This window comes from Cervus canadensis, chromosome 6, assembly GCF_019320065.1.
Source record: "Cervus canadensis isolate Bull #8, Minnesota chromosome 6, ASM1932006v1, whole genome shotgun sequence".
NCBI classification, from domain to species: Eukaryota; Metazoa; Chordata; class Mammalia; order Artiodactyla; family Cervidae; genus Cervus; species Cervus canadensis.
Genome location: NC_057391.1, coordinates 36,602,683 through 36,628,956, shown reverse-complemented (window position 1 = coordinate 36,628,956; position 26,274 = coordinate 36,602,683). Strand labels below are relative to the sequence as shown.

The window sequence follows — 26,274 nt, the reverse complement described above, 5'->3', positions numbered from 1 at the left end:
CCGGAATCTACGCAAACTCATGTCCATTGAGTTGATGATGCCATCCAGCCATCTCATCCTCTGTCGTCCCCTTCTCCTCCTGCCCCCAATCCCTCCCAGCATAAGGGTCTTTTCTAATGAGTCAAGTCTTTGCATGAGGTGGCCAAAGTATTGGAGTTTCAGCTTCAGCATCAGTCCTTCCAATGAACACCCAGGACTGATCTCCTTTAGGATGGACTGGTTGGATCTCCTTGCAATCCAAGGGACTCTCAAGAGTCTCCTCCAACATCACAGTTCAAAAGCATCAATTTTTCGGCACTCAGCTTTCTTCACAGTCCAACTCTCACATCCATACATGACCACTGGAAAAACTATAGCCTTGACCAGACGGACCTTTGCTGGCAAAGCAATGTCTCTGATTTTTAATATGCTATCTAGGTTGGTCACAACTTTCTAAACTAGACATCTGTGAATTATAGTCCTGGTCTTTTAGTATAAATATAGTACAGTATAAACATTTTAAGGTTAAAGAAACTTGAGGCACAGGGAAAAAAAACCATATTTATGCTAATGCATTAGACAAGCTCATGTTGCTGCGTCTTATCCCGAAGCTAGGTCCATCAGCATTTACACCATGATGACAATTTCTAGTTTTAAAGTGACATTTGATACACATGGCAAGCTATGTTACTCAGTCTCATCTCTGCTCTTGCTAGATGACTTTCTGGTTTTCCATGTTCCTAGGAAGGGCAGCACTGAGTCAGAATCACATACCTTGGCGTGAATCAATTATACTCTCACTTTATCTAAACCACTCAGGGAATCACCCTCACCTTCCATACTTCTTCAATTATTCCACCTAACCCACAGGCTGGCAGACCTTTTCTGTAAAGGGTCAGATAGTAAATCTTTGAGGTTTTATGGGCCACACAGGCTCTGTCACAACTACTTAACTATACAGCAGCAGCACAAGCATAGCCACGGGCCACACACCAACTGTCAGGACAACATGACTGATGGACATGCACTTGAATTTCACAGAATTTTCAGGTGTCATGAAATATTACCCTTCTTTCAATTTTTTTTACAACCACTTAAAAATGTAAAAGCCAGCCTTAGCTCACAGGCTGAACAGAAGTGGGTAGGGATCCTGTGGATGCCATAGTTTGCTGACCCCTGTCCTATCCTTCAACGTTTTCTTTGAACTGTGAGGTTTTATGCTATTTTCTTATCTTTTGATATGTTCTATTTCCTGTAAAAATAGATTATTTCATAATACCCATAATTTCCCCCTCTATTTCAGTTTTTCTCAAGTCTCACATTTACTTTTGTTATAAATTTTATGTGAAATATCTCAGATGTGAAATGTTGCCAAGCTTACTTTCTCATGGATATAAGCCAATCCATCCAGAATCTCTCGGAAAAGCCTCCAGAGCCTGACAGTGTCTCGATACAGTCCCTGGTCAATGGTGTCTCGTAAAGTGCTCTTCTCACAGTACTCCATCTATAGAGAAGAACAAACCAGGCAGGATTTGATGACAGAGTTTCAGTCAAGGAGAACAATGGCAATTACTGTAATCCTGTATTTTAAAACATGTACCACAGATTTTAAGTACTTACAGGAAAGGCTTATCTTTTTTTAATTAAAAAAGAAAACAATAGTATAAAAAAAAAAACTGGGGGGAAGAAGCATAATCTTAGCACTCCAACAAAATCATTCTTATTTTTCTTATTATTGTTCATTAAAAAATAAGACTTTAAAAGCCTTGTCACAAGTAATACAAAAACAGTTAGAATTAAATAAAATTTTATTTAGTTTTTTTTTTTTCTTTTTTCTTTTTCTTTTTTTTGTTTTTTGGTGCACCGTTCCTGGAAGTACTGCAATACCAGGTCGATGCGTGGAGTGGACGGAGCAAGCTCCTATTCCAACTCCCAGCTCCAAAAATCCATCCAATATATTGTCCTCGGATAGAGGACGTATCAGACATTAAACTGATAAGAACAGATACTACACTTGATCTTAGCCAAAAGGCCGAGAAGCGATTTAGTTTTATAAGATCATTTCCAAGCCCACATTTTCAAGAAGGGCTAATTAGTAATTACATGATGTCACTAGCTTCTCTCATCTGTACGTTAAATTAATGACAATGGCCTTCAAGTCTAGAGTGAAACGCTGTAAATATCAAAATATTCAAGAAAGGGCTCTATCTCATCCTGTTTGACTGTATTAACCTATCAGAAAACAATGCAATGTCATTTAAGTCTTAGGTCAACATATAGCATTTGATTTATGAAACCAGACTGTATGTTTCAAACTAGCATCAAAGTTGAGATTTCTCATGGAGGATTTTTTTGTTATTGCTTTTAAAGAGAGGAACATGTCATTTTAAAAGAGAGAAATACCCTCTCAGACTCAGAATGACATCTACAAATTCTGACTTGTCTTCCAGAGGGCCTCTGCCTCCTACACCATGCTGGTACCCGCACTTCACACACCTCCCTTACGTACTTCCGCCTCACTGTAACTGTTCAGAGTCCTGGAATGGAGAAGCTACTCAACAGTTAGCAGTTTGGGGGACAAACACTTTACCATGAGTGTGAGTGGTTTATGTCAGGAAAAACCTAAAACCAGCTGCAGCTTCTGTAAGGTAGCCACCTAACTAACCTCTTTTGAAACATTACACTTGTCTGAGGGTTCCTTCTTTGGCATAGTACTGAATCCCACATTTAAAGATCTGCCTCCTTGCAGATGTGATTGAAAACACTAATAATGACCCATAGTCCTGTGTTCTTGGGCAAGAGGCACGTTTTCCTCTTTGGTTTGCGGCTGTCCCTCTGCTGACAGGCTCCCAACTGTCCAGAATGTGCCCCTTGGGAGAGGGAGCAGGACAAAGGCTTCCCTTTAGCAATGCCTCATTGGAGCTGCTTCTCCTCTCCCTCAGGGGTTCCAGGACAAGCCACTTTCCTAAAGCCAGGCTGGTGTGTCTTCTGTGCACATGAGGATGCTATATGCCTTGTAACTTACTTGCCCAGATTTAACTTGTTAGACAAAACAGAATTTCTGTACATGTACATTCTAGCGCCTGTGGCCTCGGGTATGGTTCTAATTACTTTACACACATTACTGTGTTTATTCCTCACAAGTCATTAAAGTTTAGAAAGTGAAAGTTTAGTCGCTCAGTCGTGTCCGACTCTTTGGGACCCCATGGACTGTAGCCTACCAGGCTCCTCCATCCACTGGATTTTCTAGGCAAGAATACTGGAGCGGGTTGCCATTGCCTTCTCCAGAGGATCTTGGTACCTGCTATTGTTTAATTTACAGGTGATTAAATTAAATTACAGGTGATTAAATGTCCCAGAACCCTGGCACACAGGATGCTGAAGAACTTTGCCTGAGCTCACATAGCTGTGACTGGTGGATCCAGGAAGTGAACTTCCACAATCCAGGTGAGCTTAGAACTGGAAACCACTGCCTTATGCTGTCTGTTGCTCTGGTACCAGGGAGCTCGGGTTCAAGGCTGAGGGAAAGGGCCTCCATTCTGCAATCCTCTCTGGCCAATTCATCCCTGGCAGTGCTGCTGAGCCCTCTTCTGCTCGCTCTCATCTCTCAAAACCTACTCGGCAGCGACTCCTGGGAGTTGCTGAGTCACTGAGCTGTGTGCTAGGGCCTCACCTGGATGTACAGGTAGTGCACAGCCTCGGTGGTGGCTGGTGGCTCACTTTCATGACAACTGTTCTTTCCATTGCAATCTTCATCCTAACCCAAGAGGAACACAAGAGAGCTCAAAATGAGGCTGAAATGAAACAAGGTCATTACCGTCACCAAGTCATTTATGCCCGCCCTACCGCATACACAGCCATCATGCTGCCTTGGAGGGTAGGTCTGTGAGCAGAACAACCAGTCCTTTTTGACGCTCACTGCACTTAAAAGGCAACTTTGCCAATACCAGAATCTAACGCATAGTTTATAGGTCTATTACTGTATAGAACAATGAAAGGGACAACAGGAAATAGGTATTAAAGGTGCACGATCCACAGAAAGATTCGAAGTCAATTCCTTCTTACCACTGATATCTTCCTACGGGTAAGAAGGGTTAGAATGTATACAGGTTTATATTTTAAGGCTGCAGTTTTACTGGAATGTCACCTTTGATGGTGGGCTTCCTTTGGAAACAGAAGATGAGAAATCCATCTTTAACTAAAACAATTTAAACATGATCATGTTACCAAATGGCACATTGCCCTTGGCTACAGCACTAAAGAACCATCACCCAGTTGCCACTTAGAGTGACCAATCCCCCACACCACTTTTCCACACGGCTGTCCCCTATAGCTATTTTTCTAACTCATGTCCCTTCAAAAAAATTCTTTCTTCTTCTAAAAGACACATTACTCTTTCCTACCCACAAGTATGAAAAAATATTAGGTAGTATTTGACTGTTTCTGATTTGCATTTTTTTGTGTGGAAACATTTTTCAATGTTTTATTTATTAAAGGAAAAATAACTCATTATGGAAACAATCAGGTTCTACTTTTTTTGTGTGTGTGGGGGGAGTGGGTAGAGGTGGATCTTAGTTTCCTGACCAGTGATCGAACACTGGGCCCTCAGCAGTGAAAGCTCAGAGTCCTAACCACTGAATCACCAGGGAATTCTCCAAATTCTACTCTTGAATTATTTATTCATTCTAGGGATTATCTGTAGAAAATTGTTAATCTCTTAGAGGCTTCTACCCATCAATGAGAGTGCCCCATAGGATATCTCACTTACTTGAGCAAAGCCAGAATTGTAAATTTGGTGCCCCTTAATAATTAAATGCATAACTAATGCTAAAACCAAAGCAGTTAGCTTAGATTACTTATGCTATTATTCCTTAAACTTCCTCAGGGGTTTAAGGGAGATTTTAATAGAAAAGAGAAGTACTTACAAAAAATGCTGGCTAATGCATTCAAACCTCATTCAAACCAATTTAACTGCTTATCTAAGACAGTCTATGTGTAGACTTAGCTTTATCTACTGTGAATGCACCCTGCTTGTAACTCTATTTTTGGTAATAAAGTCATGTATCCAGTCCCCAGCTACAGAAGCTTTCTCTAGCAACTACCGACAGCCCTAGAGATCACAAAGCCTCACCCTGAACTCCAGGTCATCAGCACTGAGGGGCTCTGCTGGCCTGGGTGAAGGAAGATACAGAACTGAGTGGGGTCCAAGGCTTAAAGCGGTGCTTTCAAATCTTTCAGACCATGTTATATTTTACAATACCATACTCATAAGAGACAAGTCCTGTGAGCAGTTTACCTTTAGTAGTGTTAGGCATTTTGCATTCTATACTCCTCTCTATAGCACTGAAAATAAAATGAAGCTGGTTGTAACCCTTGAAACTGATTTTATAACCTGTTACAGGATCATGACCTACAGTGTTAAAACACTGTTCTAGAGGATGGTTTATGAGAGTAAGTCATCAAGATTATAACTGATGTGAGAGAGACCCACATTAACTCCACAATTAGGCTGTTTATCTCCCCAAATAATTTGCATTCAACCTTCATTCCCAACCACATGTTTCCCCAAGTCCTCTAGGAAATGGTTTTCACTAAAAGCAAAGCAAAACAAAAAACCCAGCATGTCAATTTATTCCTTTCTTCTAAAAGCAGGCATGTTTTATTTTGTGGATAAATTAAGACATATAAGTAATCACCTGGGTAGTGTATTTTAAATAATCATGCTTTTTAAATTGACAGTTTCTATATTTGCATATCAGATTAAGGCTTTACTATTTTACTTGAGGTGTATAACTTCAAACATTTGCTATGTCCCCATCCCATGAAGAATAAAATGGTATCATTTCCATTTATATATTTACCTGATTCTGGCTTTTACTGTTCTCATCTTCATTGTCAAAGATGATATCACTGTCAGAATCTGAAGCAGGTCTTAAAAAAAGAATTAGAGAAAGACTAAAGAAACCAAATTCCCTGTTATATATATAAATCAATAGCTAGGGGTCATAATAAACTGCATCCAATCAGATACAATGAAATAAAACCATGAATGTAAATAACTAGGATGGATTCTGAGATGAATTAAACTTTATTTTAGGACCATTAATTATTGGTTCTGTAACCCTTTTTAGAACTGCAGTAGGCCCCATGTCAAGACTTCAAATTAGTTCCTTTATTTCCAGAGTTAGAAGCTCTTATCTAAAAAGAATACTCTTTAAAAAATCCTATTAAATGTATTAACAGGAAGAATTGGAAGAAGTTTCTACTTTTCCTTCCTCCAGGACTTGGATTTTGGAGATCTCTTGAAGATAGCAGGAGGTAAAAAAAAAATCTTTGGACTGAATTTGGTTCCTCTCTAAAATAAGTTCCATGTACAGGTATTCCCACTCGGTCTACAGGACTGGATTTCTAACCTAGTCCCCTTCGCCTGCCCGGGCCTGGCAGGGAGGCAGGATGCGCCCGGGGCTCTTACAGGAAGGACTGTGAGAAGACGCCCTGCTCCTCGTCATCGTCCTCGTCGCTGCTGGAGTCTGGGCCTGCGGCGGGGAAGCGGGTGCTGGCCGAGCGCTCCCCGGACGTGCTCCACTCCACCGAGCTGCTGAGGATGGGCGGCGGCGCAGCCGCCTCCACGCTGCCCGGGCCGTCCGGGTCGCTGTCGCCCGCTGGCTGGGTTAAGGCTTGCCCGTCCTGGGCCTGGGGCCCCGAGTTCGGGGGCGGGGTCGCCGGGCCCGCCGGCCGCTCGTGTCTCTCGATCCAGGCATTGTAGTAACGCACGATGTTCTCATGGTGGAGGCGCGACAGCAGCGTCACCTCGCCCTTGATCCTGCGGAAGTGCCTGCTGGCCGGGTTGATGGGGATGCGCTTCACCGCGTAGCAGCAGCCGTCCAGCTTGTTCTGCACCTGCCGCGCGAAAGGGAAGGAAGAGGGGTCCAGCGGGTCAGCCACTCGGAACTGCACAAGGATTGGCATTCCTACTGCGCCAGCCCGCCCCTCCCAGGGGAACCCCTTAGCCAGAATCCACAGCTACAGTCGAGGACCACACATCTGAAGCTCTTAGGCTGAACAAAGTTGTGACTGCCAAAAACTTAGAAAACATCTCACCCCAAGCTAGATACATTTAGCTTGCTAGGAGACTCTGAGGAAAAACATAATATCCATTTTACTGTATAAGCCTTTTGGAGAGGAGGTGGCACACACCATGGCAGGCAGGATTCATGGCACTGGGGATGGAACACAAACCCCCTGCAGCAGAGGCATGGATTCATAAGCTCCATTTTAATTTACTCACAATTATATCCCTGCCTTTCCAATATCACATCTGCTATCTAAATTTCCAAGTAAGCCTTGTTGCTTTTCCAACTTTGTTTTTAAAAAATTATTTATAAACTCAGTATAAAGTTTTAGAACGTGATTTTAGTTTCTTTCCAATATTTTTTTTACACTTAAAGTCACTAAACACAAACTGAACTCCAATAGTTTTAACAGACCTGCATGCAAATTCTAAACATCAGCTTATAAAGAACTCGGGCAAATGACAACTGCCTTGAAACTCATTTTTTTAAACTATAAAATGGAACTTATACCACTGTCCTTACCTCAAAGGTGACTGAAGATTAAATGAAGTGATGTGAGTGAAGCACCTGTATCAAGGCCTCACAGAGAAAAGTGCTCAGTAAATATTAATAAAAGTAACTGGCAATAACACATTTACTGCCCATTGATTTTTATTACTAAGATTGAATATTTACAATTGATGTTATGTAAGGAAACTAGAACAATACAATTAAGAATAAAAGAAAAATACAAGAAAACATTTCAAAGGCAAATCTCCGTATATTACATAGAGGCATCCTTACCCTGGGCAGTTTCACTACACAATTGAATTGACTGAAGAATTTTATTTAAAACTTTGTTTTCTGAACATTCCAATCCCAACCATGCAGGTCAACTGAAGTGATAAAAACTAACAACTTGCCCAAAGCAGAGGGAGAAACCAGTTGGTTACAAAAGATAGCATCATTCTCTTGCTTGGCTCATGGGCTTCAATTTCTATACCAAAACTACTTTTAGGAATGAGAAAGGAATACTATAAAAATGAGTTTCAGATTATCTTTTTTGGGGGTATAAAAACAGTGGTACAAAAGATGTTTTTGAGTAAAACAGGTCAGTCTGAATGCTTGTTGATATTTCTTAGTGATGCATGCAACCTCAGGCAAATAACTTCTCTGAGCCTCAGTTCCCTCATCTGGAAAATGGGATAATACCTATTCTATAAGAATATCACAAGATTAAAAGACAAGGTTTGTGAGCCACCTAGCACAAGCCTCAAATAGGGCATGTGCACTCCAAAAATGACAGCCCTTTTACTGCCATGTTAATAGAGTGGAGGATGGTGGGAAGTTTTGGCACTGTTTTTCAACCTTACGTCTCCGTATATATCACACATATCACATATATAACCAAGCAGGGCTCCATAGGGCCTTCCCAGGATAAATCAGCCATGAAGTCCCCAGCCTGCCTCTTGTTTGTAGAAAAGCTTGAGTCACAAAAGGCTGCTCAATAAAGAATGTGAACACAGAGTGACCAAAAAATAGTAGTTGGGCCAGGAGAACTGGGATGATTTAAAAAGTGAATCAGCCATAGAGCAGTCACAGACTCTTTAGTTCTTTCCTGAAGGACACAGATAACAGTGTCTGAAGCACATTCTTGAATTGTTTTACAGATACTAAAACCCCCACCAGATGGAAGAAACTAACTGCATGATGAGCACAAGCATGTAGCCCCCCAGACCAGGTGGAGTCCAAGGACTTAAGATGTTAAGTCCTGTGACACCACCCTGTTACCATGTCATCAACCAATCAGAGAACTGTTCATGAACTGATCACTCACCCTGCGGTTCTTTCACCTTGCCATTAGAAAACTGCTTCCCTGGAATTGATTGGGGAGTTTGGGTCTCTTGGGCATTAGCTACCCTTACTCTTTGCTTGGCGCCTGCACTTTCCCTCACTAAATCCTGGTGTCAGTAGATTGGCTCTACTGAAAGTGGGTAAGCTGACCCAAGTTTGGTCTGGAAACAACTGTGAGTCACTGGCTGTGGTGTGGGGCCTGGTATACTGGAACTCTTAGGAATTCATTTATTAAAATGCAAAGGTGCATGAACAGTAACAGTTCCAATTGCTAATGAAATGCCAGACCTCTGAGCAGAAAGCCCTACCTTAATATGAAAATAGAGATGGGGTGTGAGGGCTGCGAAGTTCTCAAAGTGAGAAACCACAGGAAAAACACGGGGGCTTAAATTACTAAAATGTTTTTGTTATATGAGTTTACTAATCACTCCAGAAGGCAGTGAAGGACAGGAAAGCCTGGCGTGCTACAGTCCATGGGGTTGCAAAAAGTCGGACACAAATTTACCAACTGAACAACAACAATAATCATCATTTTTAAGTACTTATAAGGAAATGAAGTTTGATCGTGTTTTGCATTGAAGAATCTAAACATAAAGAAGTTAAAGAAGTAGATCAAAATTATGATGTGAGTTAAAGGGGTAATATATATTTCAATCATCTACTCCTTTTAAAGATAACTGTGATTACCTGATCAGAATATGTCTGCCCAAAGCAGATTTATTTAGTCATCTAATGTCTACACTTTCAAAAAAGTTGAAAATTTTCCATGATATTATGACTTTGTTTTTTGGAAAACTTGCTGAAGTTTGTCTTTCTGTCCCTACTACAGAAAAACTCATTTGCTTCTTTTTTCAGTGTAAAAGGCCTTCCACAGTGAGACAGGCAAAGCTTTTTAATAATACTCTCAGAATCCTAAACAGACATTTGCTCTATTGATGGTGGGCTACCTTCTTATGGGTAAGATGACATATTTCTCATATGGATTTGATAACGGTAATCTGGGCCTGTTAAATTCTAACAAAATAGTTAAATTACACAAAAAAGAACTGAACTCTCTCTCTCAAGGGGAAGATGATAATAAAAGTTGCCCAAATAGCCTGGAATGAGGAAGGCAAGACCTAACAGCAGCATACCTTAATAACGTATCACTAGTTTTCCATCTCGGTAAGAGCTGGAAAATAAAAGCCATTAAGACCATCTGGGCCATTTCCCAGTTTGAATTCCATCTCAGTTCTAACCTTGTAACTCTCTTAGCTACAGCGACTCTAAAAGCAAATGGGAGAAAAAGAGAACAATCTTCTTTCTGAAGCAAAGCACACAAAAACATTCTTCATGCAGAGGTCTTGACTCCACTTGAGGGACTGTTATAATCATGTGGTTATCATGTTAATGCACTGCATCAAGCAAGGGAAGAGGAACGATGCATTCTTTATGTGTCTAGTGTAACTTTAAATAAAGCCTTTAACTACATTAAGGGGAAGATGATCATTGTCTCAAATAGTTGTATTCACTTTCCTCCCTACCCTCAAAATATAAATCCCTACCTTTACAGAGATGGAACAGGGAAGGAGCTCTAAAAGGGGCTAGGGACAACTCTATATCACACCTTGATGACGGCTCCAAAAGCTCCTTTGCCGAGAAGCTGTAATTCTTCAAACTCAATGAAATAGCGGGAAAACTGTCTCTGGGTCTCACTGAAGAACGCAGCACTGGGTAGCTGGTTGCTAGGAATGACAGTCTCCACGTAATCTTGTCCTCCAGAATCTGAGATAAAACAAGAGAGGCAACTGAGTAATTGAAAATAGAGAAGAGCTGCAACATCCAACCACGATACAGGCATGGGAGAAAGGGGCCCCAGCCGAGGAGCTTTAAAAAGTACCTCTTACCTGGCTGACCCTTTAATACTTTCCTCACCTGGTATGCCTTAAAGTAGGTAGAAATATTTAATTAGCCCAAGTCTACAGGGAGGGTAACTGAGGGTAAAGAAATGACTGAGCAACAGAGCCAGGAGCCAGATCCAGGTCTCTTGATCATCCCAGTCTCTACTGAGGCTCCTTCATCTGCTACTTGAGTAACAGCAGGGAAAACTAGTTCCAAGGCAGTGAGGGTGACATGATAAGGGTGAATCCACGTGAAGAGGCTGCACCGCCAGACATTCCATCAGAGGAGCTATGAAAAACCAGGATGGCCAAACACCTCCATGTACACAAGACACAATCAATGAATGGATTTATGTATAGCTCAGCATAAGATAGATAAAATAAATGATCCATGCAGTCCTTTGCAGTCTTAGGTTTATGTAGACTTTCAAAATAATTTATGTTAAATAGGCTATCAGAAAAGAATGGTAACAGACTCACCTTCCGGACTTTGTTCCAGTAAAGGTATTTTAGGCTGAGGATTTATAAAGCTGTGTTTTAACAACTGCTGAGGACTCCATCTTTCCTTGTCATCTAAGCAGACACACCTCAGTGAGAGGGAAAAAAGAATCTCAGCAATGCACAAAATAAATGCTAAATAAAGTAATCCAAGGCTTTTAATTATGGGTTTATCTTTCGAAGATACACATTAGAGAAATCAAGTTACTTGCGGACCAAAATGTGCCCCTAAGTGAATTTAATTTAATAAACATTCTTGTAGGATTTATATGCCAAGCACCAGGCTGCATAAGTGGGAGAATAAAAAAAGTATAGTTTCCAGAGGCCAGAAGACTGACTCATTTTTTAATATTTTTAAAAGCCTAGGATAAGATAGCACAAGTAGGTCATGAATTTTCACTTCCACTAATAGCTTAATGACCTGCCATGCTACCCTAAGCCTTTCTGGGGACCAGTCGTAAGAGTTTCCAAAGGAAAAGCAAATCAGACAGCTAGCTGATGCAGGGCTGGGGCCCAAGGTGACAAACTTTAGATGCAGCCTGTTCATCATAGTTTGAAGTATGCTGGTAACAATTAAGAACAACTTCTCAAAAGTCCCACATTTTATCACCTGCGTATGTGTTCAGTCACTTCAGTTGTGTCTGACTCTTTTCGACCCTACTGACTACAGCCCGCCAGGCTCCCCTGTCCATGGGATTCTCCAGGCAAGAGTGCTGGAGTGAGCTGCCCTCCTCCAGGGGATCTTCCCTACACTGTGTCTCCTACATTGCAGGCAGATTCTTTACCTACTGAGCCGCCTGGGAAGCCCATATTACCACCCAGTTTCTTTTAATTATCATTCCTTGAGCCTTTCTGTTTAATGTTTAATGTTCTAACAAACAATTTGTTTAATAATGAAAACAAGCCATACCTTTAAGCTAGTGTTTTTCAAAGTGGGGGCCCTTGAGCAGCAGCATCAGTATCACCTGGGAAATTTGTTAGAACTACCCATTTTCTACCCTAGTCCTAGTAAATCAGCAACTATGGGGGGTTGGGCTGTAATCTGCACTTTAACAAGCTCTCCAGTTGGATTCAATCCAAGAGAAAGTCTGAGAATCACTGTTCTAACTAATCCAATAAGCTGCTTGGCTTTCATAACAATGACCCAAGTAGCACCGCTTGGTAGCACGTGGCCCTAATTATAAAAAGGTATTTAAAACAATCAATCATCATTGTGAATTATGGACTTAAATCTACACCTATGAAGTGGTGACAGCAACTACCATAAAAGGTAATATTTAATTTTCTCATGGCACAGTACTGAAAAGTAAAGCACTCCTAATTTCATACCTTGAGAGGAAAGAAAAGATTGCAATAAAAGCATTTGTAAAAGATATTGTATTGTCCCCTAAATTAAAAATTAACTTTTAATTACATCACTAACATGTGAATACTTTCTCCTTGCAAATATTAAAACATTACTGATAAGGATAAAGTCTTGGACAACCACTCAAGCAAAAGATATAGTTTTAATTTGTGAACAAAGAGTTAAAAAAGACATCATCCTGTACATATTTTTCATCAACTGCTTTCTTCATTTGACTACATAAAATGTTCTGCACCCAATTTTACTGAGGCGAGGATGTATCCCCACACCAAGAAGCAATTTCCCAATACCAGTTGAGTGTCATACAGCTCAACTCAATTCTGACACTATCTACCTGGAGACAGCATCAGATCCCAGAGGTTAGGGGCTCAGTCCAATGAGACTTCCCTCCCTACCCTGACTAGAGACACCGATAACAAGTCCATGTTGTCACCTGTGCTTCTGACCAATGGGCTACCGATGGAATGGAGATTCCAATGACCTCCTCCTTGGGTTCAATTAACTTGCTAGAGCAGCTCACAGAACTCAGAAACATTTTACTTACTAGTTTATCAGCTTAATGTAAAAGGCTATATAACTCAGGACCAGTCAGCTGGAAGAGATGCAGAGAGCAAGGTACATGGGAAGGGGCTTGGAACTTCCCTGCCCTCTCTGGGCCACCACCCACCCATCACCTCCATGTGTTCACCAACCTGGAAGCTCTCTGAATCCTGTCTTTTTGGTTTTTAACAAAGGCATCACTACATAGGTGTGAACAATTAAATCACTGGCCATTGGTGATCCATTCAACCTCTAGTCCCTTCCCTCTCCATGGAGGGTGGGGGTAGGACTGAAACTTTCAAACCCTAAATCAAATGGTTGGTTCTCTTGGCAACCAGTCCCCATCCTTAGGTGCTTTCCATCCTTAGGTGTCTTGTTATGTTATTTGCTATTATCCCTGTCTTTTGGAGGAAAAGACTCAGAGTAGGGAGTTTAAGTCACTCAACCAGTGAGGGATAAAGGTAGAATATGAACTGAGCTGTCTGGCTTCGACTCTGGACTCTATCCTATCACAGAGACTGATGTGAAACAAAACCTTTCTTCAAAGGATGTTCACCAATAAGTAAAAATGTAACTACAAATGAAATGCTACTACACTTGTCTGGGAATGATTTTTTGTTGTTGTTAACTGGGGTTAGACAGCAAAGGTAGTAAAACAATACTATACATCTGCTTCTTAAATAAGCAGTCTATCAAACCACTTTAGGAAGACAGAGAAATATATGACTCAATCTAAAGGACAACCATATTATTAATAGAATAAGAAATGGTGCTGATCTCAAGTTCAAAACTGACAGAGCATAGAGCTGTTCTCTAAGAGGAGAAATAGGAAAGTTTTGGCTACTTTCCTAGTTTCTAAAATAAAGTCCTTCATTTTACTATTAAATATGAAAGATATGTTCTACTTAAACTTCCCAGTGTTTGTTTATATTACTAACCTTTACTCAATTATTCTTGACCAAGGAGGAAGGGCAGAAAGCTAAAGGTGACATTCTGAAGGAAAAAATGAATCTTTCCATGAGTGGTTCTATCCCCATTTTCCCTCTGATGTCCTTTTAGTCAACTTCATCTCAGGGTGCTTTTATAAATAGTTTAAAAGTTCTACTGCATTAAAGAGAAATCATAAAAGATTTCTTTAGAAATTTTAGATGTTTATATACATTGAGAGAATACAGCATCAAGAATCGTTAGCCACTTTCTACAACTTTGTGTATTGTGTCTCTTCTATTTATTTATTTCTTAATTAAATTACAGGTGATTTACAATGTTGTGCCAATCTCTGCTATATAGCAAAGTAATTCAGTTTTGCATACATATACATCTTTTTTAAAAATATTCTTTTCCACTATGGTTTATCCTCAGAGATTAGATATTGTTCCCTGTGCTATACAGTAGGACCTTGGTTTTATCCACTCTATACATAATAGTTTGCATCTACCAACCCCAAACTCCCACTCCATCCCTGACCCTGGCTATCACAGTCTGATCTCTATGTCTGTGAGGCACGTCTACTTCTATTTAATGGTACACACAAACTATCTATCTAAATATAAGTGCAGCTACTTTCACTTCTGTAATGGGTAAGAACAACTGAGTGACAGGAAATAATAATATTATAGATCAGGCCAAATGGCAGCTGGAATAGATGAGAAGAGAAGAAATGTAAAGGGTAAAAGAAATATAGGGAATGATGAAGTGAGTAAAAGTGAATGGTTGGGGGAGAAAAAAAGGTGGAAAATATGATAGTGTCAGAAAGGGAAGAAACCAGTCCAGGTTCACTTCTGCAGGACCAGGGGAATGTCTAGAAAAACCCAGACTAAGGGATCTTATTTTACAGAGAAACTGAGAGAACCAAGGTGTAGCTTAGACAGAGACAGGGCAAAATAAGGAATCACTAAATCGAAGGACCAGGACAAAGACTTTTGGCCAAAGGAAAACCTCAGTAAGGACTATCTCAAAGTAGATAGAACAGACAAATTAGAGGTATGGTTTTAAAGATACAAACTACTATATATAAAACAGATAAGCAACAGATTTGCAACAGATAAACAAAACAGATAAGCAACAAGGTCGTACTATGTACCACAGGGAATTATAGCCATTTTCTTGTAATAACCTACCATGGAGTATAATCTGCAAACATCTTGAATTACTCTGCTGTAGACCTGAAACTGGGCTTCCCTTGTGGCTCAGCTGGTAAAGAATCCACCTCAATGTAGGAGATCTGGATTCGATTCCTGGGTCGGGAAGATCCACTAGAGAAGGGATAGACTACCCACTCCAGTATTGTTGAGCTTCCCTGGTGGCTCAGCTGGAAAAGAATCTACCTGCATACGGGAGACCTGGGTTTGATCCCTGGGTGTGGAAGATCCCTTGGAGAAGGGAAAGGCTACCCACTCCAGTATTCTGGCCTGGAGAATTCTGTGGACTGTGTAGTCCGTGGGGTCACAGAGAGTCAGACATGACTGAGCGACTTTCACTCACCATACCTGAAACTAACACACTGTAAATCAGCTATATCTTAATTAAAAAAAACAAAAACACTTGGCTCTGTAATTAAATCTGTACCTGTAATTTATGGATGTTGAGACTCCTCTGACTAGGGCAAGGAAGTCATTTGCTTTCTACAACTTGGCTGAATGGGACACTGCTAATGAAGGAGAATGGTTAAGAAAAACTAGGGGCAGAATCGTACTCCTAAAGCTGTTTCATAAATGGGAGGTGTTGTCTTTGACCCCTTAGGAGCCAGCAGTAAAGGTGGCCTTTACCATTTGGAATACCTGGGGCATTTCTCCCCCTAGCAGCAGTCCCTACTGACTTCTTAGCGTATATCACGCAGTCCCCAAAAAGTAGTTTGAAAGTCTATTCTTAAGTCCAACTGAATTTAAAAGAACATAGGAGTTATGAGAACAATAAACCTAAGTGAGAAAATAGAACATATGTGGCTGGGAAAGGACTGGGAGAACAAAGACGTAAGTTGAAACCCGTTCTTCACTTTTCAGATTATACACATGACTTAGATGTTAAGCACATTCAAGCACAATCAAAAGGAAAGGAGTAAAATGCAGTTAAGAGAAAAATCTAAATGACACTCACTTCTTTAGAAAATCTTGAAAATCAGCTGGTAAGTCACTAGGGATGGTCACAGGATACTCTTCACACTCTTGTCCTTGGCTGAGGGAGAGCAGAAGAAGGCCGAGTCGCCAAATATCCCCTTTCTTCCCGGTTTTATAAGGCAGGGCACTGTCACTGAAACGAACCCGGGTCTGCTCAAACACGTCCTCCTTGCAAATGTCTGCCAGGCGCTTAGAAATGCTGTAGTCCGTAATCTTGACGGTGCCCTCCGCATCTACCAGGACATTCGATGCGCTCAGAACCTTGTGCACAACGGAATTATTATGCAAGTAATCGAGGCCTGACAAGAGCTGAGCTGCATACTTGCGAAGCTGATGTACCGGGATGGGGCCTGAGTGGCCCAGGTGGGCTGCGAGGGAGATCCCGTTCGTGTGCTCCACTAAAATATCCACCATGATGCAATCGTCTTGCTCTTTGAGGTTCATCGCAAAGTAGCGTACTATGTTTGGATGGCTCAGTTTCACCAGGGAGCTGAATTCCGTTTCTGCCCCTTGAATCTGGAATGGATAAAAACAGTAAGATGATGATAGCTGGGTTGGTCAGCATTAACTAGTGTTTCACCACAAAAGTGAAATATCTGAATAGAATATGTACTTTCCGACAGCAAGGAGAAGGAATATGCCCTGAACTGAGTCCTCCCCTAAACCACATGGTCAACTTAATAGTTCTTAAAGATGGACAAGTTTCAAAAGCAGTTTCTTTTGCAATATGGCCACCAGAAAAAAGAAACATTAATTTTAAAATAAGTTTTCCTGATTATAAATATTCACTGTCAAAATTTTAATAGGTACTAATACAAAAGAAAAATCCCACAATTTATCTTTATGGTCACCACTCAAAGACAACTGTTATGATTTTGGTGTATTTACTTTCAGTTTTTCTTTTTGTAATAAATACACATACATTTCCAAACATGATGCTTCACCTATTGTTTTATAACCTCTTTATTTATTATGTAGCAATGCAATATTAAATGTTCTCCTTTAGCTAAGTATTATGAATGAATTATACAATTCTCCAGTCCCCTAAAATGCAGTTGTGAATATTTCAAGAGACTGAGAAAATGCAAATGATTGCAAATAGCACAGTTGTGAAGTGCTCTTTAGTCCCTGCTGGAGACAGAGAGCTATTAATGGAATAATAAGAGCTAAGAAAGGAGGTTGAGAAGCAGCTGCAGGAGTCTGGACCATGCTCTGAAAGTTCTGAAAGAGGCAGCAGGGTCTGGGAACACCTATGATCCTCCACCATCCCCTCTGGTTGAACAGATCTCATCGCATTCTGGGTCTTCTTCGCTGGCCAGTCAAATGCTGAGTTACTGGGTCTTGTCGCTGCCTTAAACTCCAGGTTAGTCCTTTTGTTTAGTGAGCCATCCTGGATGCCTACCTGCTTTTTGCACTTATCAATCTTCTCTTTTTCTTGACTGGTAAGGAATGGACCCATTTTTTTGTGCCATTGAAGGACCCACTCATACAACAAGACAAAGTTGCCAGTAGCTGTTTCCAAAGCATTGTAAACTAATTTTCCAAGCTGCTCATCACTGCCTGCACATTGAAAGAAAATATAATTAAGTATCATTGGTATATTTTCTGTGGACATAAAAAAAAAAAAGGGAATAGTCATTTGTTCAACAATGGATACTATGTACTAAGAAAAATGTGATTTCATGTAATACATGCTCTTTTGTAACCAATTTTTGGTGTTTTAACAATATACTCTGAACTTTAAAATATTAAATTTTATAAAGGGACAATATTTGACAATGAGATCTTAGTATCAGATCAATGTTTTCTTCCACTAGCTGGTATTCATAATGTTATTTTCATAACCACCTCTGACAACTGTGCCTGCTGGTGTGGTAGTGTAATCTTCATATAGCTAAATACCAACTAACATTGACAGAAGGAGTTTGGAACCAGGAATGCTCCATCAATGAAGATTAGCATGCATAGTGAAAACAGCTTTTAGTAACTCAGAAATTTGAATACATCAATGATCTTCTAAACACAAAATCTGAATATGCTCAGTAAATACGAAGTTGGCTTTGAGGGAAGGAACAATTCATGAGAGTTTAAATTTGAAGTGCTTGAGAGAGACACATTTATTTCGTGATAGGCATATGGTGTCCACCTATGCCTGGGAGAGCTAAATTTTTGTAATGCCCCAAAATTTTTTATAAAAATCTAAATTTTTATTAAAGACTGTAATAGAAAAATCACCAAAAAATTGGAAGTGGAGAAAAATATCACCCACAATATCACCAGTTTGTCTTTTTCTTCTAGAACCTTCTACCTTTTTTCCCCTAATTTACCAAATTGTAGCACATATAACAGGGTTTCTCACCCTCGACACTACTGACATTTGGAACCAGAAAACCCTTTGTTGAAGGGGGCTGTTGTGTGTACTGTAAGACGTTTAGCAGCAGCCCTCTCCTCTATCCATGAGATGCCAGTAGCACCTCCACCCTAGTGTTAATCATCAAAATATCCAAATATCAACTAACGTCCCCTAGGGAACAAAAGCACCCCAAATGAAAACTACTGATCTATTCTTTTTCTCTTACCATGTAAATAATAGTTTTCCATGATGCTACATTATCTTCATAATGAAAAGTAAAGTAACCTGTATTCACAAGACAAAGTAGTTTTTGCAAAAACAGTCTAGAGAAATGTGGCTGAACTAACTCACCGAGAGAGGCAGTGATCCTTCATAAATATGGGGACAATTTAAGAGATTTTTAATTTTAATTGAAATGATCTGTTACACTAGTTATAAATAATTCTGGACATTCTTAGCTAAGGGAAAATAAAAATAAAAACCCCTAGTGTCTGAAAATCTGTCAACCAAAGTAAGCAACCTGTGGAATGCAGGATCTATGCAGCACATGTTGGAGATACAGGATAGTAAATATTAACGGGATGGAATGTGATGTGATGTACAGAAAGCCTAATTAAATTTGTGAATTATATGGCACAATGTCTTGCAATATATATATCCCCAGCTGGGACTAAGTGGGTATTTTGTAATTGCTGGCTGCATTTTTTTTTGTATTGTAATTCTATTATTGCCACCCACCTTTTGCCACTTCTGTGTTGTGGGGATAATAAAAAGGACAAAAGAACACACTGAAACAAGTCTGAAGGAAAATGCTACCATAAGAGCTCAGACTGATACTCCACTGTGTGATCATTTATATAGAAGTCTTTCCAGTGCTTTAATATTAATATACAGGGAATAATATCTGGGGAAATTCTTGATTCCCTCTAGGTCCAACAGCTTTAAATTGAAAAGCAAATGTTAATTAGTTGATCTTTCACAAAACCATTTCTTAAAAAATTAGGACCCATTTTAGAAACTAAACCCATTGTGAGAAAACAAAATAAATAATTTACTTGGTGGTTTTACATTAAAAAAAGTTCAGATTGCAAATGTGTCTCCTAATGAGGGTATTAACAAAGGTGAATCCGTCTAATGAGTACCAAGGAGACTAGGAGGCCAAGGTAAGGTAATACACAGTTGGATTGATTTGCCTTCCTGATTTCCCCAGACCATTAAAAGTAGTGAGTTTTATGTTGCCAATTCATGTGTCAGAAATGCCTTAGAGTCAAGGACAGCCTCAAGACCAAAGCAAATCATCTCTAGCAAGGTCTTAAACCTTCCCAAACGGTGGCTGTGTCTGAGGAGGACAGGCTCTGCCTATGTGCAGAATCCTGCACAGTCCACGCCGCCTCCATCAGCCCAGGTTACGTGTTCAGATCACAGACTCTTCAGATGCTTGGTTTCTTTTCTCTCTACCTGCTGCCCTCTCCCTGGCAACTTCCCTTTCTGTGTACATCTCCTCAAAGAGGAAGGAAAAAAAGATACCTTTAAAAGAAAGCAAACTTGATTTAGGCAATTTAGCTGCCTATTAGCTCTGGTGAGAATACTCATGGGATTGAAAATGAAACTTAACTGTCAAATTCACCATATGCAAGTGGTCCCTACACCAATTAGTGGCTGTATCTGTATGACTGATAAAAGATGATGTACATTTAGAGCAAAGGAAGTAGACATGGAAAACTTGATTTTAATATAAACAATTCAAATAAATTTTTGAACAAGACTCACTACAAATAGCCATCTGCTAAATAAGATGGCTAAACTGATAAATAAAACAAATAGAAAATAAAGTGAATTTCCTGGTCTGGTACAGGATGCCAAGCAAGAAAATGCTAAGCAGGTGGATAGCAAATTAAGAAAATGAGACTTAACCCTCAAAGATCACAGCCATTAGAACTCATTTTTCTAGACATATTTCTTCAGTAACAGATGTACATGATGCAAAATTACAGATTCATAATATTTCAACCAACTTGGTTTTGAAAAGTTTGGCTAATTCTAATGATGACAAATTTTGTCTTTCTGCTAACAATATTTCCAACATCCTGGGGTTTTATTTCTATCTTACAGAAATGGAAAGCTGAGTGACTTCTACTTTTGGTCATCAGTAACAGGAGTTAGAATGATTGTCAGCTTACAGAGTTTTTCTGCAACCACGCTGGTCTAGACGACGTAGTGTCTATTCTCCCCTGTTCCTTCATGACTAACTTGCGTAATTAGAATAATTCAAACGAGTTTAGCTAGTTTACTCACCAATACATTTCCCTTTGTGCACCATGAGCTGATCAGGACTACCCACAGAGAAATACAGGATTTCACAAGAGCCAGGAGAATCTTCACTACTACACATAGAATACTGACGTTCTCGCCTTCAAAATAAATTTGGACAATGATTTTTTTTTAAGATTAACACAGGAAATTTGTGCCCCTCCATTTTCTCCTGCTTACTAGTCAATTCACTGTACAATAGCAGTCTCTGCTGGGAATTGAGCTGGAGGTGCTAATGGGAAAGCTGTCCAAGCCCCCACTCGCCACGGAGTCTTCCCCACGTGAACTCTACAAACCCTGTTCTAGATGGGTGCTGCCCTGTATGGTAGCCACATGTGGCTACTTAAATTCAATCACAACTAAATTAAATTAAAAATTCAGTTCTTCAACTTGAGTAGGCACATTTAAGTGCAGGGATTCCTCATTGTATTGTGATATTGTGCTCCACTTTAATGAACTTCACAGATACTACGGCTGCTTTTTTTTTTTTTTAAACAAATTGAAGGTTTGTGTCAACCTTGTATTAATAAGCAAGTCTATCAGCACCATTTTTCCAATAGCATTTGCTCACTGCATGTGTCTGTGTCACACTTTTGAAACTCTTGCAATAGTTAAAACTTTTTCATTATTATTATGTATTTGTTGCGGTGATCTGTGCTCAGTTACTACCATGACTCACTGAAGGCTCAGATGTTTAGCATTTTTTTAGTAACACTTTTAAATTAAGGTATGTGAACTGTTTTTTTTTTTTTTTTTTTTTAAGATACAGTGCTATCACAAACTTAACAGACTCCAGCACAGTATAAGCATGACTTTTACATGCACTGGGAATCCAAACATTCAAGTGACTCACTACACAGTGATACTCATTTCATTGTGGTGGTCTGCTCCTCCAACATCTCTGAGGTATGTCGGTACTCAACAGCCCCAAGTGACTAGTGGCTACCACAGCGGGCAGCACTGATCGAGAACATTTCCATCATCACAGAAGTTCTACGGAAGTGATTTAACACAAGTCCATGTTGACCCCACATCCTGTGTACACGCACATCTGGAGAAAGCTGCAAAATCGGGGCTTAAGAGCACTACAGATTCCTAGTCACTCGAACTGGGCCCCATACTACAGAATGCCCAACCCCCACACTCAAAGTCTAACCCTTCTTTTTCTCTTTCCCTTTTTTTCTGAGTGGAAAGCCAGATTACAATGCAAAAATTACAACTAAATTGGGAGAGCTCTGCAGGGACGAGGCAAGGAAGAATGCCCTTGATGGTCAGGATAGGACACCTGTTAGAAATGCTATGATGAGGCACAAATCTCTAGGAAGCAGTCCTCTCATTGTGAGTGTGATTCTGACCTCCACATTCACTGAGACCATGAAGCAATGAGCAGTGAAACCCACACTTTCTGCGGGTCCACCTAGAAAGTTACTTGGCACCTGAGCCATTTTTTCTTTTTCTCAGACTCAGAGGAAGGACAGCTACCCTGTCCTCAGTTCCACCCCTGAAGTCTCCTCTGGGACCCTGATCCATCAGTTAGTCCCTCTCTTCTTTATGTTCAATCTGTCCCTCTCCATTGGCTCCTTATCTTCAGCCCATAAATCTCTCCCATGTCCATCCTCCTCTCCCTCAATCTCCTGCACCATCTTGTTTTTCATTTTCTAACTTCTACACTTGCTGTCTCCATGACTGTCCCTTCCATTCACTCTTCATGCTACTGCAAAGTCAATGAAACTGCCACGTACCCCTACTCACTCTCAACTGGATTTTTCTCCTGGGCTCTTTTTTTGGTTGGTGGCATAGTCATCCATTCTGCCTCACTAGTCAAAATGTGCACGTCTCCCTGAGCTCCTAAATCTCCTGCAACTAACTGATTCCTAAGTATGAGCCTTTCTTCTCCAATTTCCCTGCCTTGTTCAGGTTATCACCAAATTTCTCCCCATTATTAACTAGCCTTGCCACTTTCAATTCCCTCCCCTAAAACCCTCCCACACTGCTGAGAAAACCTATTATGATTTGAGTCTCTTGTACTACATGTGTGTCCACAAATTCTTAAGGCCAGGGAATGATTAAGGACATAGAAAGTGAAGTTGCCCAACAAAGGCAAAAGTGCATCAGTGAAAAGCTGGGCCAAGGGGCCAGGTACTTGAGAATCAAGCCTTTAAGCTCTTTCCACTAGAATAGTCAGGGGTTTTCTGCTCTCTTTCTCTTGTTTTACACAGTGGAGACTTTTCATTACATAAAGACTTACTGGTTTTTGATGTATCCCACACAAAAAAGAAGAGCAGAGCTGCCCTGGTTAAAGAGACTGCAGACCCTACCAGGGCCAAAAAGACAATCTGTCCCTTTCTATCATCCTTCCTGCCTCCCTCCCTCCCTTCATCAGATGTTTACTGAGCACCTACCCTGTCCCTGCCAGGCACTGTGCCAGGCCCTGAAGAAAACACAGAGGCAAGAACCCCATACTTTCACAAAAGGAGAAGACAATTAAAAAGCAAACAAATGAATATGAAGTTCAGCTAGCAGTAACTGCTATGGAGAAATTTAATAAAGCAGGAAATTGGAGAACAAGTAGCTAAAGTGTGGGGTGCTCAGGGAAGGCATCGGAGATCACGTGTGAGGGGAGAACTGAGTGATAAGGAGTCGGCCACGCAAAGTAAACTGAAGGAGAGCATCACAGGTAGAGAAACTGGCAGAGGCCATGAGATGGGAAGGAGCTCGGTGTGTGTGAAGGACTGGGTGATGAGTGTGGCCACCGTGCAGAGGGTGAGGGAGAGGGAGTGGTATGACACGAGACGCATGAGCCGTTCCTCTACTGTTTGCCCCGCTCTCCGTTCTCCACTAGCAGCCAGGAAGAACTTCACTCAGCATGGATCAGGTGATACCGTATTCCTTTTTAAAACCTCAAACGGCTTTTCAGTACACCTGAACTCCTGATTCAACCAACAAGGACCTCACTTGTGATCTGCTCCTGCTGCCCCCTTGAACCACTGTCTCCATAACTGGTCATTCTAGCCATGCTGCCCTGGTTGATGAGCTCTGGGCAGGACCAGCCTAGGCCAGCCTGGGGTCTTCTATACCGGCTGTTCTTTTCAGCTGAGTAGCTGGCTCCTTCCCTTCATCCAGATCCAGTATATGTGCCCCTCAGTTTAAAGCCACTGTCCTTTAGTCACTCAGGATCCAGTTCTTGGACTCTTTCCTCCAAACACCCAATCTAAAGTAACAATTCAGTCTTTCTTCAAGACAGCCAATTAAATTCTCTGCAGAGCACTAGTCATTATCTGACAACTTCTGGTTTGCTTGTGGACAGTCTCTTCCAACTACAATACAAGCTCCATAAAACCAGAGTCTATCTTGATCTTATTTACTGAATCCCTAGGACTCAGAACAGTGTCTGGCCTTTAGCAAATAAGTTCTCATCAAGTATCTCATTATAGATTGTATTGCTTTGAGTCACAGCCAATTCAAATACTGACTGCTGACAATGTTCACGACAAGGTCATGTCTACTAACTCTACTGAAAGTATCTTCTAGTTGAAAGAATAAAATGGAACACTGCTCATTTCCTTTGGCTTTCCAACTTAAAGACTAGTGAATAGCAAGGAAGAAAAAGAATAAAGAGTATGTATGAGATACTTCAGTATATCAAGGAATTTTTATTTCTTAACCAAAGAAGCAAAGTAAACTATAAGAAAGATTCATTCTTTTCTAGTCTGTAGGTGACACAGTGCCAGAGTTCCATACAGGTTTGTACAACAATCTTGGTGAACGATACATGAAAATGACTTCTTGGATTCTCGTGGAAGTGTCATTCTATCCAAGACATATTAATGTCCCTTTTAAGTGCTACATAAAATCTGTTCTACCTGTGTCAAGGAAACAGAGAATTTCCCACCCTTCCTTCAATAAACTTGCTAATAATTACTGATCTCAAAAGCAAATCTAATCTTGGACCCACTGTTTACAGTTAGCCACAAAAATGGAAATAATTAGACTAAAAAAAATTGCCTTTTATACAGCCTTATTCACGGCATTGATTTATTTCCACCATTTCTAACACAGTAGGAATTTGTTAGATAGTTCCTAGTGGAATACTCTGACAGCTTCAAACTATGTTGCCTAATGGAAGCCCAGTTGCAAAAAATAATCTAAATTGGTATAAGGAGTTATAATCTTGAAAAGAAATCATTACCAGAAACTGCATTCAAGAAAACATTTCATTCACCTTAACAGTAAGTGGTTAAATGTTAATATCAAAACATGATTTCTGAGCTGATTTTTTTTTCAAAGTAGATAATTAGGGAAAGAACTGAAATGACTCCTCCTTATAAACAACCTATAACGCAAAAGATTATATAAGCTTTTAGTTTGGTACCTAAAATGTTGGTTTTAAGTGGTGCTTAGATTATCACAAGAGATAGTTTAAATACATATAGAAGCTGAATGATAATACCTGCTCTATTTAATCACCCACCTAATCACAGAAAGGAATTCTGTACTAAAATTCCTTTCTGGTCTACTGTGAGAGTCACAGCAAACATAGAAAGTCCCCTTCATACAAACAAGTTCCATTCTGATAGAGTGTTCCTAAGTCCAATTTGTTCATAAGTCCTACAAAATTAGCCTGGGTATCCAACTAACAAAACTGGCTATACAGTGCTATACTATAGTAGATTTATAATACCTTTTGCACAAGTAATATATAAAAAAAAAATAAAAAAACATTTTTAATCTTACAGTACAGTACCTTGAAAAGCAAGTACAATACAACAGCTGGTACAGGGGCTGGCACTGAGTGAACAGTCGAGAAGAGTTACCGACTGGAGGAAGGAGTAGAGATGGGAGACGGGAGAGCTAAGGATCGTCAGCGCCAGGAGAGGGAGGGCAAGCTGCAATTTCGCTCATGCCTGACACTGCCGGAGTGCACGTCTGCATCTTTCAAAGTTTGAAACTTGAATGTTTGTATGTAGGGGACTTACTTCACAGGGAAGCCTCAATTCTTTAGTGGAAAAGGATGTGGAGGAAGAGACAGTATCTTTCATGTGACCTTTGGTGACAGGGACAACCCAGGAGCCCACCTGTCGAGACGGGGAAGCCCAGTGTCCTCAGCAGCAAGGGGAGGGGGGCCCTGGCAGCAAACTGGGGCTCCCGTCCTCGCGTAAAGGATCTCCTACACCTGTGCCCACGGTGGCGCTCTCCCCACACCTGTGGTGAGACCTAAGGCGTTACAGACTGAAAACAGTGTGAATCTGACTGGATGATGATTCTGATGGAAGAAAAGCTTTTAAATCACTTACTGAATAATTGGGCTTCCCTGATGCCTCAGACG

At 40.5% G+C, this 26,274-nt stretch overlaps 1 protein-coding gene and 1 non-coding gene across 3 annotated transcripts in view; both read right to left on the bottom strand.

The window, feature by feature from the left end:
- EIF2AK4 (eukaryotic translation initiation factor 2 alpha kinase 4) overlaps positions 1–26,274 on the bottom strand; it is a 100,682-nt gene that overhangs the window by 45,661 nt on the left and 28,747 nt on the right. For both annotated transcript variants that reach the window (XM_043471439.1, XM_043471438.1), the window contains exons 7-15: positions 20,934–21,049; positions 17,688–17,845; positions 16,266–16,801; positions 11,246–11,352; positions 10,492–10,649; positions 6,452–6,879; positions 5,841–5,910; positions 3,653–3,736; positions 1,361–1,483 (exon numbers count right to left, since the gene is read on the bottom strand). In XM_043471439.1, coding sequence (XP_043327374.1) covers positions 1,361–1,483; positions 3,653–3,736; positions 5,841–5,910; positions 6,452–6,879; positions 10,492–10,649; positions 11,246–11,352; positions 16,266–16,801; positions 17,688–17,845; positions 20,934–21,049 — 1,780 coding nt within the window. The remainder of the gene's footprint in view (positions 1–1,360; positions 1,484–3,652; positions 3,737–5,840; positions 5,911–6,451; positions 6,880–10,491; positions 10,650–11,245; positions 11,353–16,265; positions 16,802–17,687; positions 17,846–20,933; positions 21,050–26,274) is intronic.
- Positions 1,833–2,023, bottom strand: LOC122444484. The gene has a single exon (XR_006270310.1). It is a non-coding gene; the product is annotated as a U2 spliceosomal RNA (small nuclear RNA).